General features: G+C 39.6%; 1 protein-coding gene across 5 annotated transcripts in view; it reads left to right on the forward strand.

Annotated features, from left to right (window-relative positions):
- Positions 1 to 21116, forward strand: part of slc8a1b (solute carrier family 8 member 1b) — a 145912-nt gene that overhangs the window by 11741 nt on the left and 113055 nt on the right. For all 5 annotated transcript variants that reach the window (XM_044136271.1, XM_044136273.1, XM_044136270.1 and 2 more), the window contains 3 exons: positions 6789 to 7715; positions 10404 to 10568; positions 11604 to 12394. In XM_044136271.1, the coding sequence (XP_043992206.1) occupies positions 6840 to 7715; positions 10404 to 10568; positions 11604 to 12394 (1832 nt within the window). In that variant the 5' untranslated portion in view covers positions 6789 to 6839. The remainder of the gene's footprint in view (positions 1 to 6788; positions 7716 to 10403; positions 10569 to 11603; positions 12395 to 21116) is intronic.

Here is a 21116-nt window from a genome sequence, read left to right on the forward strand (position 1 = left end):
CTTTGTCTGAAGAATGCTAAAGAACAATCTCACAGCTCAAGTGGTTTTGATACACCATTAAAATCATCTGGTCTTTGTTCATCTAAATGGTCCAAACTCAACCTAAAGAGTAATAAAATGCACAGAATCCACACTCTGTGTTCAACAAAACCAACATGAAAAAGTCACTTGAAGTGGGTGTGATTTGAGTAACATTGCTTGGATCATGTTAATCTGTCAATTTCCTTTTTTTTTCTTTCTTTTTTTTTTTTTTTTGGGTCATGACCTACTGTTTGTGTACATTGCTCTGTTATCTGGCCCGTGTAAGTCAGGCCTCGTCACTTTGACACATGGCTTCACACTTGACCCTAGAATAAACAGAGGGGTTCAAGGTCATGTCAGTGACTGGAAGGGCTCAGATTCTTTGGCTTCAAAATGACCTTGGACCATTTCTCCCTCATGTTTGACAGTTGGCAAGAGGAGATTTTTGGTTTTCACAAGACATGATGCTGCATGGCCCTTCCAATTATGAACCAGTTATGGTTTATTAAAGCCACTTTGCTGACTTCAATTAATCATGGAATGATCTTATAATCAGCCTCAGATTCATTAACAGCAACAGCTGCTTTGAGCATGTAATTGCTGATCATTTTCCCCTTTGGCTTTGTGTTCATGTATGTCCAGTCCAGCAAACGGCCACAGAACCTGATTGTACAATTTTCACCAATCAATCAAGTGTTAGATTTGCAGAAACCTCCCTCATGTTTTCCCTCGTCAATCCCCAGTTAGTCAAAAGTGTCTCATTTTCTCACAACCTTTCCTTCCTGCTCGTTTTTTATTATGAGAATAAGAAAAAAAATTAAGAATTTTTTTTTGTCTGGATTAAAAACAATCCAAGAGAAAAAAATTCCAAACACTGACACCAGTTCTGGGAAGTGGTGTCACTTTAAGGCCTTTTTTTTCTTGGAAAGGTTAAACTATACAGTTTATCCCTAAAGACAGCAGACCATATCTGAAGCTGCACCACCTCTGACCCCTTTCCCCTCTGCCGGTCCTCCTTTAAGCAGTCCTCTCTATAAATGATTAATCCAGTTAAAAGCTCATCATCCTGCTTTTCCACTTCATTTTGATGCCTCTTAATGTGAATAGTCTTCTGTTGTCTTTTGGATGTTCTTTACATTTGATCACGATGTTGGATGTTTTTCTGCATTTTCATTTTAGAAACTTACTTTGGGAATTCAGCTTTCAGCATTTAATATCTAAAATCGAAACGATTTATCAAGAGGTGTAATAAAAATTTAGATTGACGTAGCAAAAAAAAAAAAAAAAAAAACCCACTTTAAGCAATTTAAACATAGAATACCAAAAAATCCAATTTATTTTGAGGAACTTACTCTGCAATGTTGACTTCAATTAAGTGTTGGATTACAATTAGGGAAAAGAAATTGGGCTCATCTTCGTGTATAAAAGCAGTTTATTTAAGATGTTTGTTTTTTTGTTTTTTCCACAACATGTAACTAATTTGAAAAGACCGTTTTCTTCATTGACCAACGCTAGGATTAGATTTATGTTTTAAAAAAAAAAAAAAAGATTTATGTTTTTAGGTTTACATCTGGTCCTTATGAGGTGCACCAAGTAAAACATTTACTTAAATGTCACTCACCGATCCTCTGAAATGCAGCTCATCTAAAAGGATTTTGTACCACTAGTGGCTTTTTAATTTATTAGTTGCCTGACGGGAAGAAGGGCAGACACACAGTGAGTGGCCTGTGGTCTGCGTAGAGGACTATAGACCCTGTATATGATGCTACTGCTTTCTGTTGTGAGCTGGTTTGGTTGGATCTACCCAGAATGCCTAGTGCCGTAGTCTGCTTTCTGCTTTTGAGGCGGTCCTGTCCACTTGCATCCACATATACACTTTCAAATCGCACCAGAGTTCAAAATTCAGATTCAGAAATACTGTATTGATCCAAAGGGAAATTGAATGTTGCAACTTGTATCAGTTCAGATTCTTCAGAGTTGATATGGGTAGCAATGGCTGTTGGCAGAAAAGATCTCTCGTAGCAGTCCGCCTTACAGTGACTCCGAAGAAGCCTCTGACTGAAGACACTTTGTTTTCCCAATATCGTCTCATGAAGAAGATGATCAGGATTGTTCATAATTTCCTTTTCTTTTTTTATGAAGATCTCTCTTTGCATCATCATGTCCAGAGGTTTCACAGTCGATCACAATTCGCTTCATCCGAAACGAGACCCCTGCTTTAGACGGACCAGAGTTTGCATTTTTGATCCGCATCAGAATTGGATTGCGCATTCACTTCTCCCCAAATAAATCTGACTTCCTATGCAAACAAACCAGAGTAAAATTAAAGTGGACTAAACAGAGCTGGTGTGAATGCACACTTAAAGGAGCCCAACGGGTTTGCAGGGTTTCCCTCAGTGTATTATAAGCCTGGCGGGCCACCAGGCTTTACTTGTGCCCCCACCAGGCGTAGCATTGTTAATTTTTCTTGTATATGAATATATATTTTAAATGTTAGTGCTTAGGTATTAATCTTCCAGTCTTCCAAAAATGCATAACTATCAAGTATTAGTTTCAAATTTCCTGTCAACTTTAAACATCTTTTGACTCAAAAACGTGGCGGCCAGCAGGATGACTGCCCTAACGCCCCGGGCAACGGGCTTAGCAAGTTTTCTGGGGTAAATCCTGGGTTTGCATTCACTGTATGCATTGGAGCAAGGTCACTCATTGGTAGTTTTCTTTTGAACCAACTTTGGTTGTATAGATTTACACATCGTGGATTGTGTAAATATGTCAGTGGACAGATGGACCCAGACAGTGAGTGCGAAGTAATTATGTGTGTGTTTGTGCCAGATTGATCACTTTCTTTTCTACAAGTGTTATAACATGAGGATGACTTGGCTTGAATGGCTTCTGGGCAGACTGGGAGTAAAAGCTCCACATCAGTCCTAATGATGGTAAATGTAGACTGTTTATCTTCAGTTCCCTGCTGGGGCTACTTAGTATCCACTTTCCTTTTTTTGTTGTGCTCCTACACAAAATCCCAAAGGTTTTATTATTTACTTCTTTGCAAGTCATAATTGAGTAGTTTTTTAATACTTTCTTTTACGCCCCTATTCTAGTCTTTTTTTATTAATGCTTTTTTAACCACATTATATATTTTTTTTCCAATATTTCTTGTTTTTCAGTATTTGCCTCTGACAAATGGCAGCGTTGGGACCAACACTAGCAGCTCGCATGGTTTTAGTTTCCTCAACTTTTGTTTTCTGACCGTGTGCCTTTGGGAATCCTGATTTACGGCTCCTATTTCTGGGCGTGTTGGCGTCGTTCTTTGTTAATGTTGCTCATAAGACAACCTGTGATACATTTTGAAAACAGAATTTTCAGCTCTAACCAGCTCAAGATGTCAAACATCTATGAAGTGTTAATTCGAATTCAGCGCTTAAAAAACACCGTGCCACATTTTCAGCCACATTCTTTGGCATTACAGTTTTAATTGACGTTATCCCACTAACTAATTATCCCCATGGTGTGTTACTAAGTAAATTTCTTTGTTCTTAATTTGTATTTAATGATTTTATTGTTTTCTTTGTCCTTTGGCTAAATAGATCAATCTGTGTCCATCAGGCCTTTTTTGGTGCCATTTACTCCTTTTCAACATACATTTTAAATACACAAGCTCTGAATTTATTATTTTTTTTTTAGTTCCCCGATTTTGAAATTCCTTCAAAAGTTCAGGTTTGTGTTTACTCAATTAGGAGAAGGTAAATTTAAATGTCATCCATTTTATGGGGAAAGAAATTAACTTTTTATTACTTATGGACAAAGCACTGCAAATGATGGGAATCAGGATTGCTGCTGATGATTTTACACTACTGGGCTTAGATATTAACCCTAAAATGAAAACCCTTTGCACATGTGGTAAAGGGGAGTTTTTTCTTCTTTTTTTTTTTCCTCCAAAGGTCCTTTTTAAATGCTCACATTTGTGAGGTTGGAAAAAAATAGAGTATTTGTGAATATTGCGCACGGTTGGAAGGAAGCTACTAATGGCTTTCATTAGGGAAACTTCATCAAAACTATTTCTATACCAATCATTTAAAAGAGCATTCACTCGTGTCCAGCAGGAACACAAAATGAAGGTTTCGCGTTACAAAGTCGCTGTGGTCGACCACATTTTATTCAGGGGGAATGTCAACTGTTGCCAGATAAAACTTAACATCACAGGTTGTTCTCAAATAAAACTGAACGGAAAAGGCCAACAGTCCCACTCTCAGCTGCGGTCACAGTTGCTCATGTGGCCCTTGGGGTTAGATCATTTCCAATCCGTCGGTCTGTGACATAAAATCCTGGTGGAAATTTAAGTTTGTGGCTGTAATGTGACAAGAAGTGGGACAGATCAATCTTCTATATTCCGTTACAGATCAAACCCATTTCATTTGCTTTTTGTCTCACTTTAATCTGCTAATGAGTATCACAAATGTCGCTGTAGTGTAGAAAGAAAAATAATGGTATTATATAAAATTACTGGTAATAAAATCTTTGTGATGCTCTTTTCCAGTCTTCTGAATGGTATAGTTGACAGAACCATCGCAGAAAGTGGTGATAGATGTTGTGTCGTCTCCTGTTTGCTGCAGTGTGAGATGACGAAAAGGAAAGGGGCAAAAACAGACCCAAACTGGCGCCATGTATTATTCTAATGGTTTTCTCCTGAAAGCGTTGTACAGCTTTGGAAGAGAGGGAGTCTTTATCAGTTATTTTATTTTATTTTTTGTTGAAATATTTGAAGTGAAACGACTATTAGAAACCCTCGCAGTGATTAAAAGGTTTAGTTTGGTGATGAAATGTATTTATGACCCGTTGACTCAAGCTGACGCTGTGGAAATGAGTGCACCATATTTGCATTGCTATGCTTAAATTAGGTGTTGTGCATCAACCTCTTTTTCTTTCTGCTAATGAATAGGAATGTTGCAATTCTCCTAGGACTCGAAGAACATTTATGCACAGCCCTGCACTCGGTACGTCATTTCAACACAGCTTTTTCTCCCTTCAATATTAAAATGTAAATGTGTTCCATTTGACCATAATCTAGGAGCGCAGCAGTCAGTAAACTGATTTAATGACTGTATACACGTCTAGTTAAAACAGGTAACACCTGTACACATTTAGAGCAGTTGACGTGGTGTGGTGCGCTGCGGTCATTAAGCCATTCCAAAAATGACATCCCTGAGTGAAAACAGGCAAGGCCCAAATTATCACCAGATAATGCCACACGTGGCTTTATTTGACCACACAACACTGGGTGTAATGCTCAGAGGCACTAAAACTGGGACTGTGTAGGTTTTTATAACTGTGAGGTGAATTTCCTAATGTCTGTGCATGTCGGGCCTGCAGTATTTTAAAAAATAATTTTTCTTCCTGCCTGCTTTATTCGAACCAAACGTTTCAATTCTCATTGGACTGAATTCAGCGCCAGACAATACCAACACCCACAAGACCCACAGACATGTTTCTGAAGACTACCAGTTTTGGTTATGTCACTTCTCATTTGGCTACAAATAGTCTGACTGGTCCAAAACTTATGCGTTCTGTGGTGGGGAAAGCACTGAAGGGGCTACATCTGCCGATTGAATTGTGCACGTAATGGCCAGCATGTGAGGGAATAGTGAATTATGATTGCGAAGAGAATTTAAAATGTTTCTGTTAGTCTGTGAGTGCAGACAAAGGTGGGTGTTTGATATAAGCTAAATGCCCTGATCTTGTGTTAGAGAAATCTAATCTATAAATGATTTTAATCCAGTCGCGAGTGAACAAAAACATAAAACATTCCACCTTGTCATGTCATAATACAGATTAAGTCAAAGTAGAGGATCTGGAAATTAGTCTAATTATGTTTAGAAGTAATTCGAGTTTCTTTTTACTTTTTCTTAGGGAATAGTTCCTAACACCCAATCAAAGGGTCAAACCTCACGGAGTGTAGTGAAAAGCAGGGTCTTCAAATCGGGCCTCAAGGGCCGATGTCCTGCATTTTCCATTTATTTATTTATTTTTTTATATCTTTGCTTCAGCACACATTCATGCAAAGAGCTCATTAGCAGGACTCGAGAACTTGACTGCATACTGGTGCTGCGTTCCAGTTGCACTTGGAACTGGGAAATTCTGACTATCGGTCATGTTAGATTCATGTTAAAATGAATTTGCAGTTTGCGGGTCGACAGGCTGGCAAAACCTGCACTGAACTACTGTATACACCGACTACTTGTAAACAAAATGTGCAAAATGAAGAGCTTTGTAAGGTGACGTTCACTTTAAAACTATGCTGAATGTGGTTTTCTCAGAATCTGCACACACTGAAAGTGGTTCACCTTTTACCCGCTTAGTTAATTCAAGTCTTACATTCAGGCAAGTACAATTCTAAGGTGTTCAAATCAGCAGGAGGACACGACTAAGAAAATCTAATTCAAGGCTTTATGTTCATTGCTTTTTTAAAACAAGGCATTATAATTCTATAAGGTCTTTAAATTATTATTTAGTTCCAATGTACCGTAGTGTTTTTTATTTTAAAGAATAGAGAGAGTCCTTATTGTCCCACAAAGGGAAAGTTTAGTTGTGAAAGCAGAATCACATAAATATTTATTTATTTATTTATTTATTTTAATGAACTGAAATTCAGCTACTTCAGTTTTGGGAAGAAATTAAGTCTAAATCTCACACACCCAAATCCACAGCCATATTTTTCTACTATTTCACTAACTACTTTTTTTTTTTCTTGTGTCTCTCTGTCTCTCAAGGTCCAACATTCCCATTAACCTTCAGCTCCGGGTCCCGGTCTCACCATCAACATGGGCTTCAGGTGTCACTCCTCTGCCCTGTCTCCTGTGCTGAGACTAGCGGTCGTTACTGTGATCCTCCTCCTCAAACCCCGGAGCGCGCTGGCCGGTACCGCTCCCGAGCACAGCCTGGGCAGCTCCGTTTCGGTGGTGTCGACAAACAAAACTGAATGCAGCAAGCCTGAACAGTGCACAAACGGGGTCCTGCTGCCCGTCTGGGAGCCCCGAAACCCGTCCTTTGGAGACAAGGTCGCCAGGGCGACAGTTTATTTCGTGGCTCTGGTCTACATGTTCCTCGGCGTGTCGATCATCGCGGACCGCTTCATGGCGTCAATAGAGGTCATTACGTCACAGGAAAAAGAGATCACCATCAAGAAGCCCAACGGAGAAACCACCACCACGACGGTCCGGATCTGGAACGAGACGGTCTCCAACCTCACCCTCATGGCCCTGGGGTCGTCTGCTCCAGAGATCCTGCTCTCCATCATAGAAATTATAGGTCACGGGTTTGAGGCCGGCACGCTGGGCCCCTCCACTATTGTGGGCTCGGCGGCGTTCAACATGTTTGTCATCATCGGACTGTGCGTGTACGTTGTGCCCGACGGCGAGACGAGGAAGGTCAAGCACCTCCGAGTCTTCTTCGTCACGGCAACCTGGAGTATCTTCGCCTACATTTGGCTCTACCTGATCCTGTCGGTGATCTCCCCCGGCGTCGTGCAGATCTGGGAAGGCCTGCTCACTTTCCTCTTCTTCCCCATCTGCGTGGTGTTTGCCTGGGTGGCAGACCGCCGCCTGCTGTTCTACAAATACGTGTACAAGCGCTATCGCACCGGCAAGCAGCGTGGCATGATCATCGAGACCGAGGGGGATCGTCCGCTTCCTTCCAAGGTAAGCCTTCGGGATATGACACAGCTGCCACTGCTACAGTCGGTACTAATGAGGTTTTTGTAAAGATCTAAACCACAATAAAGAAATCTGAGTTAAGTTTGACTTTATTATGTGTTGCTCAGTTATTTTGTAAGGCTTCTCCTGCTGAAAGGCAAGGTGACATTAATGATATAGCTACTTTCAACTGAATTCAACTCAAAGTGCTTGTATGTAGGTGTTAACAACATGCATTAAGGTAAAATGAATCAAGAAGGATTTTGATTAAACAGATTTTAAAACAAAGCGAAATAAAAAGCAGATTAAGAGTAAGAAACTATAAATAAATCAAACAGTTTTTAAATTTAAAAAAAAACTAAATTTAAAGCGCGCAAGAAGTTGGCATTCCTGAAGCTTCTTCCAAATTTTTGGTGCATAAAAACTTTTCTTGGTGCTTCAGCAGATTTAGTAAGTTTGATTCAGATGATCTTAGATGTTTTAGAATCTTGTTGGGACATCAGTTTGAATATGGCAACATATTTTAGGCATTAATATGCCATCTTTATAAGTTTGATGTATTTGTTGAGACTAAAATCAGGATCCATGATCACATGTAGATTCTTGGCTTTGTCGGAGCATTTTTAAACCAACAGACTTAAAGTGAGCCCTGATTTTTAACCTAAGCCTGGGTATTTATCAGAACAGCCAACCAGTAAAAAGAGAACAGAATCGTCGTCCTTTGTTTGTCCGCACATTGCAAAAATTCCTTTTATCAGCAGCAAAGTATCAGGTAAATGGAAATCACACACATGCACATAAAAAGAGGTAATAAAAAATAACATGGAGATGGTACAGTAGTATCACATTCACACAATGAATTAGATGCAGTTAGTTTGCTGCATGAGTTTATGGGTATTTTGTATTTATAGCTACTAACAGCATAAGTGTATTATATGCCATCAAGGTAAACTGATGCTATTAAACTTATCACTGCAAACACAAATAACCTCTGTAATTTAATCCATTTCCTGTTTTTGACTCCGATTAGATGCTTTGTGTGATGACACAGTGTATTTATGTAATTACATTTCCGTTGTTGTGGTGAAAACCGCCCTGTTATCTTTTCACTTGCTGGATTTTTTTTTTTTTCTTCAATTTCGGAAAGTGTGCAGAATTTCTTTGCTGGATTAAAACGTCTCCATTCCTACAATAAAGGCATTTTTATTTCAATTTCCAGTTGAGGGGAAAAAACAAACAAATCTCGAATTAAAGCCAACAGTAAGAGTTTCATAGCTGCAGGTCAGGCACTTGGTCGATAAAACATTCACCTAGAAAATGTAAATGAACATTTTAAGCTTTCACTTGACTGGTGTTAACAATAACACCTAGTACTATGTGTTATACCAACAAATAATTGAATAAACTATTTCCGGTTTATTCAATGAGAATAATTTGAAATGTATTTGTTTTTTAGTTATTTAAAAAAAAAAAAAAAGCTTTACTTTTTTGTAAAGCCAAGTTGTTCAAACGTGTTTTCTCATACTGTTTTTTGTCCGACGGCGAGTCACAGACATTCACATGCCGCTTGCGTTCACTCAGTTTTGTTTTATTTTATTTTTCTTATCCGTTTCTGTAAAATGTTGGTCTCCACTCCAGCACAAGGTTAAGATGGTTTCAGTAAAACTGCTATATTGTTTTTGTTTGTTTTTTTTGTTTTTTTTCTCAAAACGTCAACAAACACTAAATTAGGTTTTAGTTTAATCACTTACAGGAATTTCTAACGCTGCATATATGGCTGCTAAGTCTTCAGTAAACTGAAGTAAACAGTAGAGTAAGCTCTACTGAAGGCGGAGGCTAATGCTAACGTTCTTCTATGCAGTGATTTGGCAATTACTTTAGTTTTGGGGACTAAAGTACATTGAATACAGTTACAGATGTAACTTTTTAATACAGCTCAGTTTGCAGTTTGCATCACAGCGATAGACCAGATGCTGCAATGCAATCGCTCATTTGCTCCTATTTTATAAAGACATTCACAATAAAAGGTTAGAACGTTTAGCTTTGGTAAATGTGTGGTTCTCACTTGTTGTTTCCTTTTTTTCTAGTATTTTTCTACTAATACAACCATGCTGATAGTTTTATACAGCAGAAGTTGGGATTATCGTTAGACAATAAGAACTGTGGTAATCTACCGAGATTTTATAAAGAATTTTATCCCTCAAAGAACAAGTATTAAGTATTTTCTCCTGGGCTTTTTTTTTTTTTTTTTTTTTTTTTTGGAGGTATTTTCTGAAATAACCCAAAAAAAACAAAAAAAAACGTGTAGAAACAACAGAGAAATGGAAATGGTTTATAGTTTTAGCACTGGACACCAACACTATGCATCCTTAAGGGACAAACAGAGTGGCCCCCAGCAACGCGATTCACTTCCTTTTTTACGGCTCTAACTAAGGTACACCCAAAAGAGGGCGTTCCCCTATGAAGTCATTTCATAATGTGAGCATGCAAACAGATAAGGTATAGATCTTGTTTTTAAATTTTATCATTTGGGTCTGAAATAGAAAAATTACTTTCGCCTTAAAGGAGGAAATGATCTTTTATGAGTTTTGTAATATTTTGAGAAGTTTAGTTTTTTTTTTTTTTCGTCTTGGGTTGCTGATGCTCATTGTAAGTCCTTTTTTTCTAAATTATTTTATTTTTTTATTTTTCTAGGTGGACATTGAGATGGATGGAAAGATGCTGAATTCTCATGGTGTTGACTTCCTGGACGGTCCGCTGGGTTTGGACATAGACGAGAAGGATCTGGACGAGGGGGAGACCCGCCGAGACATGGCCAAGATCCTGAAGGAGCTCAAACAGAAACACCCCGACAAGGAGGTCGGTATCGCAGCCGAAGGCATTCATTGTCACAGCTGCCTCACTTGGACTTTTTTCCCCAAGGTTTATTTCCTCTGTCAGAAATAAAATGACAAATCTGCACCAGATGAGATGCAGTCCAGCTTTATGATAGTAATGAATGGTTATAACTGCAAATTTTATTTGTTTATTTTAGGCCAAACTGACAGATTAAAGCAAGTTCCAAAGGAAATAAAGTAGCTGTGGCAACATGCTGGTTAAAAAGTAAAATAAAAGAATCCTGGGATAACAGACCCACTCTGCTTTGGTCTTAATGCCACATATTTAAAGATTACACCTACATGTAGAAAAGTCCATCTGGCTTTACATTAATGATGGCATATTTGTTTCTCCTTCGCACTGAAGTTTATGCAGTTTTATCTGCAGAGTTTATGTAGCAGAGTTGTATCTGCTCCCACACAGGGTTAAGTTTCTGAAGGCCAGTACAGTGTAAGACTCGAACAATGTTTCATGGAAAACGGAAAGAAGTGCATCTGTTATTTGTAGAGGAATATCTGTCTGCACATGCAACTACAAAGGGTTCAATAAAGATCCATCTTGCCTTTGAGGACCTTGGTGCAGATAGAAGATAATTTGCTGAAGTAGCGTGCCATATGAAGCTTATTCTCTCCATTGATTTTACTCGTTGATATTTTGACTTTTAATGGTTGAAGCCAATTGATTGTTGTGTAAACTTACAGAAAGGGGTTTTTATAGCAGCAAGAAATACGATCTCCATATTTGGTGAGCTTGATGACAATATCACAATATTTTAAGGTTTATGTTCTTGTATTTTCTGTATTTTGTTTTTTATTATTATTATAATTTACTTTTTAGGTACTCAACTGTTAATCATGTTTATCTGTTAGACGTTAGACTCCACTGTATTTACTTTGCATCTCTTACAATGTCAGTAACGGTTAGCCAATCAATCAGTGATGAGGGACTTAATAGATTTAAAGCAAAAAAATTTTATCTGCTTTGGTGAAAATAATTAAATTGTTTTCCTCTTACCAGGTGGAACAACTCATTGAACTTGCCAATTATCAAGTGCTGAGCCAGCAGCAGAAAAGTCGAGCTTTCTATCGGTGCCAGGCCACCCGACTCATGACGGGCGCCGGCAATATTCTGAAGAAGCACGCTGCGGACCAGGCCCGAAAGGCAGTCAGCATGCACGAGGTCCGCTCCGACGCCGGCGACAATGACCCCGTCTCCAAGATCTTTTTTGAGCCGGGCTCCTACCAGTGTCTCGAGAACTGCGGCACGGTGGCTGTGAACGTGGTGCGGCGAGGCGGCGACCTGGGCAAGACCGTTTCTGTGGAGTACCGGACGGAAGACGGCACGGCCAACGCCGGGTCCGACTACGAGTTCACGGAGGGCGTCGTCGTGTTCAAGCCGGGCGAGACCACGAAGGAAATCCGCGTGGGCATCATCGACGACGACATCTTCGAGGAGGACGAAAACTTCCTCATCCACCTCTCCAACGTCAAGGTGCTGACCTCAGAAGGCGAGGAGCCGGAGGAGAACGAGTCGGCCAATCACGTGGACTCCGTGGCCTGCATCGGCATACCGTCGACGGCCACCGTCACGATATTCGACGACGACCACGCCGGTATCTTTACCTTCGAGGAACCCGTTTGCCACGTCAGTGAGAGCGTTGGCACGATGGAGGTGAAGGTGCTGAGAACGTCTGGAGCTCGCGGTGTGGTCATGCTGCCCTACAAGACTGTGGAAGGGACCGCAAGGGGCAACGGGGAGGACTTCGAAGACTCACACGGCGTCCTTGAATTTCAAAACGACGAAATCTTGTAAGTAGCCCCTGAGCATTATTTGATTTCAAATCATGATAACTGCATAGTAAGATTTGACGTTTACAACCACAATTTATGGTTGAGAAAATGGGTTTGTCCAGTTGTGTTGGTGACGATGTGGGAAGCAGAGATGTTGGTTTGATGTGGTGGCCACATGAAGCGGCGTGGCGGACGGCTCTGCATCAGTATTCCAGGAGATTCAGCAGTCCTGCATCTGTTAGCTTCTACCCCCTCCCTCTTTCAATTCCTTTGTTTTTCCTCATTTCATCTCATTTGTTCTCATTGAACTTCTCAAGCCTGTGATTTACTTCATCATGCCGCTGTTCTTCCTGAGAGAACGCATTGATTTCTCCACCCTGTGGTTCTTGCCCAGTCAGCACGATGGCTTCAGCCGCCACTGCTTTGGGAGAATGGAGCTACTGGTTAGGTGGCTGCTGGTTTGAATTTTAATTAGATGGAATCTCCTGGTGTTGGAAACTGCGCATCTTTGAGTGAGATGCGCAGAGGCAAACCGGGAGTAGTTGGTTTGGCTGGAAAGGATTCAAAAATTCCACCAGCAGGATGTCGGTAAATGCCAAGAAAGAACATGTTTTGTTGACTTGAGTCCGAAGCACAAAAGCCTTTTAAGCCATAAATCAAGTTGCTCTTTTAGGTGGCCCTATACCTTGTGAAAACCTCCCCGGGCAACTGATTGTTGCAAGCTGGTGGCTTTTTTTGTTGTTGTTGTTAAGTCAGTGAAAAAGGGCTTAGACCTTTAATTTAAGGATCCCCGCAGTGAAAGGATGAATCTCCTGTTCAAAGCTTTACTTAACAGAGTGCTTGTTGGACGGTGAGTCATGGTAAGCATTGTGATTACTGTTGGACCACATTACAGGAAGCCTTCTGGCTCCACGGGTCAAAGCAGCATCTGTAATCTTCATTGTGAACCACTCGGTGTGGGAAACTTGATCCAAATATCAACCAGGTCGTGGATCATAGCCACCAGGGTTTTCTTCTTAACATTGTCTTTACTGGGTCACCGAATTTGGATTTTAGGCTTCATTAGGTTGTATTTTGAACTGTAGGTTTTTATTTATTTTTATTTTTTTATTGGGTAGTTGACATTTGCCCATGTACTTCCTTTATCATATTTACAAAAAAAAAAAAAAAGCTGATCCCTCAAATTCCCATGATGCTCAGCTCTTTTTTTAAAATCATTTTCTGTAAGACGTAAGATGTTGATTTCTCATATCGTTTTACTTTTGTCAAACACGACGCTGGTTCATAAATTGGTCTTTTTGTCGTGGCCTTAAGATTTAAGCAGGATACAATAAACTCTCTAATTTCAGGAGTTGATCCACGTCTGACTAATTAATGAGAGACTTTTTGACAATATTAATGCAGGACTATAATCTACTCAGATAAAAAGGGATTCACAACGATCTGTCATTGGTTATTTGACAGACCTCATTAGAGCTGACCTACTGCAAGTTCCTCTCCAATAACTCTGAAATGAGATCTTGAATTACGTTTGCTGATGATGTATTAAATGACTTCTACAGGTTTACTGGACTCTTCGGATGGTTAGAATGATTCATTTTAGACTCGTAATAAATCATTTAGATAAATCAATCTAAACTAATTTTGGGTTCATGGTTTGTTGGAGTCACAACGTGCAGAGATGTGTTTCTGTTTCTGTTTTAAGTTTGTACGCCGTAGTTGCTGGTGTTGCCCTGGTGGAGTTGGAGGAGATTTGATGAGCTAAAATGTCTGTTGCTGTTTTCGCTCTTGTAAGTGAAAGTTGTTCCAACTGTGAAAGACAGAAATGATACCTAGAGTAGAAATTCCTGCTGAGGAAGTTGGAGGGTGTTGAGTAACTCCAACTTCAGTTCCCAATGCTCCTTTTGTGGAAAGTGGAAACAGCAGGTCTAAATCTTATATATTGTTTCTTCTTCTTTCTGATGGACTGCATCATAATAAACCTGTTGTGATACAGTGTTAGTGTCAAAATTGGCTCATTTAGTGTTTGGGGTGTTTATAATGGAGATATTTCATAGCTTTTTATTGCTAATAAATAGCAAATCCCGCCTGTTTACTGACAAATGCAGCGTTAAAGCTCAGTTAGTCCTTTGTTTAAGCATTTAGGATTAACATGACCTACAGTAAACCAGAAGCAAAGCAGGATTTCTTGGAAACCAAAAGCTAACTTGCTGTCCTTTTCAGATATTGGCTTTGCCTGTTTGACCCTCCAGGTAACTCAAAAAAAAAAAAATCTGATCTAAAGAAGATTTCCTGCAGATTGACTCGTAATGCGGATTTTTTCCTTCAATAAAGGAAAGATTAATAAAGGGAGGCAGTTGTGAAAGATGAGTTTGACTGGACGTGGTGATTGGACACTAAAAAAGAAGACAGAATAAAGTTTTGCCCTCCCAAAAGTTTTCCTTTTCTTTATTGCCTTTTTCCCCCCTGTCTTGTGTTTCTGTCTTCCGTTGTGGCTGTAAGACACTCGGTTCAATTTGTTTCTGCAACAGTAGGCGAGCGTTGACTTGCATGCTTCGAAAACAACTGAGGAGCAGGATTGCCTCCGTGGTGAAAAGGGTGAGCAATGACAAGACAAAAAATCTTAAGATAAGAGAAATTCACATAAAATACCATTCCCTGTTTGCATTGCTAATTCTGTCAGGCTAACACAAAGCATTTGACACGCACTAGTCACATTTTTCATTTCGACCCCCTACCTAAAGTATGAAATATCCTCAGTTAGCTCAAGTTATATAATTTCCATAGTCAGGGAGCCTGTAGAGAAGCATGGTACAGTTGAAAATCAAATTATGCTCCCTCCTACACGCACACACACACACACACACACACAAGCATGGACACACACACACAGCGAGGAGACTGTGACTTCACACTGCAGTAACTGGCATAAATTGGTCATGCGACACGCACACACACACACACACACACACACACACACACACACACCTTCTCAAGGAAAGAAAAACAATGTGTACGCGATATTAGATGCTTGTTGGATAGGTCGACTTATTTTGTCACCTGGTTGAACCTGAGCAGTTGTTCAGTTAAGAAATGTAAACAGATTTGGAGTCTGTCCAGCAGAATGAGTAGCAGAATAAACACAGGTACTCTTACATTTTCCTTCCTTCCATCACCGTGTTAGAAGTGGATTATTGTTCGACACGCAGAGAACTGCATGTGTTAAGAATTGCGACATATTTTCCAAACAATAATTCTGCTCGACAATAGTTGTCAAAAGTGTGCAAACTGATGAGAGTGTGCTTAGAAATGCTATTTGCCCTAATCTCTTTTGGTTGTTTTTCTTTAGATTCTGTGCTTTTAAAGTCATTATTTTTACTGTTAAAATTAAATAAAAAACAGGTCATGATTATATTTTTGTCGTATTGCCCAACCCAAAAGCTGGTATTTTCTTGAGCCGGATATTTTATTTCTTTCTTTTCGATGGTGAATTGCCTCAGTTGAACTGGTTTGGGTTTTTTGACATTACCGTTTTAATGTCCTCCTTTCCTTACTTTTTTTATTATGCGCTACTTTGTGCTGGCCAGTCACGTATAATCCCAGTAAATCACACAGACATTTGGGGTTAAATATGACTAAATGTGGAAAAAGTTATGAGGTGATTCAATGACATATACCACTAATTTTTCTTTTTTTATAGCTTGACATTTTCTTTTAACTGCAGTTTTGTGTGTTTCTGTTGCTCTCTGTTGACCAGGACTCCCATGTAGAAGAAGTTTTCTTTTTTTTTTTTTAATTGTGGCAAAATAAAAGTTAAGTAAAAACTTTTGCAAGGCACCAACTAATCCCTCTCTACCGGCAGTGGACAGACTGAAACCTGTTCGGTTTTTGCCAGATTGCGCGGCGTCTTTTGATTCGTTTGTTTGGCACTGCCGATCGAAGCGGACCAGAATCTGCTCTGAAACGCAGACACAAACCCACACAAGCTGTGCTTTAGGAGGTGTGAAGGTTGTTCTCATGTTGCAGGGAACATTGTAAAACAACACGTCTCTTGGCAAGAGGCTCACACCTGTTATAGTTTGCGTTTGAAAAGGAGAAAAGAAAAACAACAGAAAAAAAACCAAACAGTTGATCTTATGATTTCCGTCACCGGGAAACTCAAACAACTTACACTGGGGACGCACTCGAACAAACCTCTTTCATTTTTAAGGCTCTTTTTTTTTTTTTAAATTAGCACCTACTCAGATTAACACTTTGCTCATTTTGAGAAATTATATTGGCTGTTGAAGGCAAATAGTCAGAAAAAAGGTTTGCTTCACCCAAAATCTGCTTTCCATGTCTTAAGAAGCAAAGATCCCTTCTCTTACATGCTTCCACATAAAGGTTATTTGGCAATGCCAGATGCCATCCTCTTGTTTACCGTAAACAACACTAAATCACTGCGAAGATTGTGTTAAAACACCTTATTAAACGGATGCCTGAACTGGATTGCTGTGCGTCTTTCTTTCACTTCTGCCACAGACCTTTTTAGAGGAATTACAAATGTGGAAAATTAGTCACTCTGGCCACTTTTCAGAGTGTGACGGATGACAAAAAAGTGGCAAAAGAGGAACTGAGAGGAGAAGGAAAAAGGAGAGGAGGTCAGCAGGCCAGGTGCCTCCACAAAATGCCATTACCTTGGCAACTGCCTGGATGAAGGGAGGAAAGAGTCATTGAGAAAGAGAGCCGCAATGGTGCAGAGGGAGAGAGTGATAGAGTAAGAAAAGATGTTGTGAGGAGAAGGGAGAAAAGAGAGGAATGGACCAAAGGACCAGATGGGAAAGTGTTTGTTCCCCCATTCTTTATTTTCTTCCTCCTGCATCTTCTGATTAGCTTTATTTTCTAATTTAGATCTTTCCACGAGAAGTGCGCTGTGCCATAATTAAATGAGGATGCGGAACAAGTACTTGATGCCCCGCCGCAGCGCACACTTCACGACTCTGAAAACTATTAGCGCCAGGGTACAGGACGTGACACGCCGTTTCTTTTCAGGTCCAACAAAGACACAAGTTGTTCCGAGTCAAAATCCAGCGCCGCAGCTCCATTGAGTCTCTGATGTGCTGCAGCGAAGCGATTCCTCTGCCGTCACTCTTACATCCGTGTGCCAGTGTCCCAGTGGCCAAGACGGATATAATTTGGTTTTTGTAGTGGATTGCTTAACTTTTTCCCAGTTACAAAGTTGCCATGTTGTCCGCTGAGCTATCCAAATAAGCAGCCGCACCCATTCCCAGCAAAAGCTTGGGGTTTGCCTTTGCAGTTCACAAGTTTGGATACTGACTCGTGTGAGTTGAAAAGTGTGACTCTGGGGTTTGGAGATCTGTATCCTAAGACCTTTTTCTTTTTCTTTTTTTTCCTGAAACATGTTTTTAAATGGTGTTTAAAAAAATTTGTTGTACTGTTTATAATGTTTGGGGTTTTTTTGTTTTGTTTTTTGGTATCACTAAAATGACTAGAGTTGGGAGTCCTCTAGTTTTCTGCTTGTTGGCCACATTACTCGTGTTTCCGTGGCAGTTTTGCAAAATACACTTATTTTGATGCAGCTGGAAAATCACCTCATCGTAGCGCAAAAACTTTTTTTACCAAAAAATATGTTCTTATTTCTAAACTTGCATATTTCCTTCAAGCGAATTTTACATGGTCAATGGAAATGCAGCTACTGTTTCTTACAAGGTGGATGAATTTGTGTTAATTTTAGGTTTTTCAAGCCTCTTTTGTGTCAAATTACTTGCCTCTACAGGCAAGTCAAAGTTCACTTTTTAAAAATGTTGTCATAATTAGAGCTTTAACAAGGATAGCAAAAAAGTTACTTGTGTTACCAGTTTTATGCAATTTTTTAAATACTGGTGGATCAGCTGATGATTTAGGGAAACAAATATGCTTTTTTTATGTGGTAAGGTAAATGTTAGCGGAACTGGTCAGAAAAGTAGGGCAGTCTGTCAGTTTTAAGCAATCTGTATGGTGAGGTGAGTGAATCTGGTTTTCATCACTTTGTCTCAGTGGGGGTAGAAACATTTTAGTCAGAGTAAACCAAAAGCTTGAACTGCCAAAGAATTGGCATAGCTGAAAAATGGCTGCTGTGTAAACGACTAAGCCTCAACAGAATAGTTGGTTCTGTCGTTGGCTGCAGGTCCTTTTATTGAGGTCCAGCTCCTCGTTGTCGCAAATCTGAGACTTTTCCAAACAAAACTGCTCACGTTTCTGGTAAGAAGTCGCTGGATTGTACTTTTTCTATGAAAGGATCTGCTTTACCGATCAAGATGACAAGCGTGTAATCAGGCTAACACCACTGCTTTACCTAAAGTTTTCTTCTAGTCGGCCTTTTGCAGTAGGAATTCTTCAAATGAATGAGATGACATTGTGGATTACAATCTGATTCAGTGACATAATTATATTTTGCTACATCACAACATCAGCAGTATTGGAAGACATAAATTCATTGATCCTTTTTTTGTTGTTAAATCTTAACTTATCAAATGTTCAGCTCAGATAAACAGAAGCTGCAACATGACACGTCGACTGAGACGTGCATTTGTAACACGATAATATGTCTTCCCTGAATTTGTGAATTGTGCCCACTAAGCCCTGGGAAGGCAAGTGGGACTGCTAAAGCCAATAAAACAAACAAACAACAAGGCCAATGTGCCCGTATTTGCTCACACTAAGACTGAGAGTGGATGAGGGATTTATGGTTTGCAGTGTATTGCTTATCTCATCAAAATAAGAGCTCCAATAGGATTCCCAGCCTGTCTGCCCCAAGTATGCTTTTAATGGCCGGATTTGAGCAGGTTAATGCTATCATTCTGGTGCTAATTATTTTTGGCGTGCCAGGTCCAGGATCTAGGATCTGAATGTTACCAGACTACAGTGCCCCGTTTGTCAGAGTGTTGGTCCAACGTGTGTGGGACTGATTCTGATTTCTCCTATTGGAGGCTTTTTTTCCCCCCCAAGTCATGGAAGCACCAAGGTATGTTTTCCTTCTGGCCTTGGAGTCATCCAAAATACGCTGAACCAATCTTGTGCATCAGGAGTTCATTCTCAAATGGACAAATCTAAATCTGCTACACTAGTTGCATAAAGAACTTGCCAAGAACATTTTTTTAAATGACTATAAAGCCATTCTCAAACAATGGTAGCAATGTTTCTTTGTGTGTTTTTTCATTTAGACTGTCAATTATAAGAGATCAGAAATTGTTCTTCCAAGAAGAAAAAGTGGTATTAAGTTTCTAAATTTTTTTTATTTTTGCATTTTTAGAGGCAGGAGCATTCAAATAAAATCTGTTTTTATGTTTAAGTTAGATGTTTAATTTGTGTGAGTGCGCATTTAAGTATGTAATTGGGTTAGGAGGCACACAAAAATAGTTCCCACAAAATCAAGACCAGATTTTCTGCGGGCAGACGCCAGCATGCGTTTGTGTGAACTCGTGCGTGCTTTTGGATTTACTCATTAACACATGAACACTCCAGCTTGACTTGTTCTTTTCCTTTTCTTCCTCTGAATGCTGTTCTATTAGTGCCCCGTTGCCGTAGGTAACCACGCCAATGGCTGGTGCACTATGCGGTCAAACGCTCCCACTCGTAGTAAAGCTCAGACTATTTCACGCTCCGATAGGCCTCTCTTTCTGTGGCTTTCTTTTAGTTTTCCATTTATTGTACTGTACAGAGAGAGGGAGACGGGCTGAGGAAAGGGCAGGAAATCAATGGATGTGTGGAAAAAAAATTACTTATAAATAAGAAAGGAAAACGGGCGAGTAGGCAGGCGCATTGAGCCTATGAAGGGAAGTCGCCTTTAGAAAAAAATGAGTGCAATTAAAGCGAGTCGGACAAAAACACGAACACTCTGTGGGCTTTCAGATTAAACTTTCTCTACTTGCACTCATGCTGTGTCATTTCCTGTTTTTCCTAATCTTTTATGATTATCTTCATAACGTATGGTTAAGTATGTCTTGGTCAGTTTTCACACATTCTCCAATTTTTATAGTTTCTGAATAAACACGGAAACAAATAACCGACAAAATGCTAAAATCAGATGTTTAATATGCAGTATTTTAATAGTTTTAAAATATTTTCTTGTGCCATTCCAATCTATTTGTGCCAGAGATGCTCCCAAATAACCTAGGAACCTACAATTCAATATTTTGTCACATAATCGCATTTCTTTATCAGAGACTGAATAGATAAGAAAAATACTTTCATTGGTTGTCAAAGCAGGAATAAAAATATCTGACATAAATTTCCGGCACACAAAAACACATGGTTACTTTTCTAATATAACTTGTGCACAGGTCATTGCGAATGTAAAGTCTGACAAGTCATTATTTGAGTTTGTCTTTCAGTATGGCAACAATTTGGTCCAAAACTTGACCATCTTGGCTGAATGAATAAAAAAGAAATCAGAGGAAGGACAGATTTAAAAGCCTTTGAGAAGTAGTTCAGTTTATTCAGGCTGTAAAGTTTGTGGCAGATAACAGGAAGGCCAAGTATAACACAGCAAAGATGCACCTTTTTATCCATCTGAGGCTTCAACCTTCGTCTGTCATTAATTTGGAAACTCCAGCAGCTTTTTGGACCACACAGATAAGATAAACACCAACACTGCCGTTGATGTAATGCTAACTGTACCTATTGCAGCCTGAAGCAGGAAGGCAAGAAAAAAAAAAATATTTTCAGGAAAGATATAATTTACTGGCATCTACACCCAAAA

Source organism: Gambusia affinis, linkage group LG13, assembly GCF_019740435.1.
Source record: "Gambusia affinis linkage group LG13, SWU_Gaff_1.0, whole genome shotgun sequence".
In the NCBI taxonomy this organism is placed as follows: domain Eukaryota; kingdom Metazoa; phylum Chordata; class Actinopteri; order Cyprinodontiformes; family Poeciliidae; genus Gambusia; species Gambusia affinis.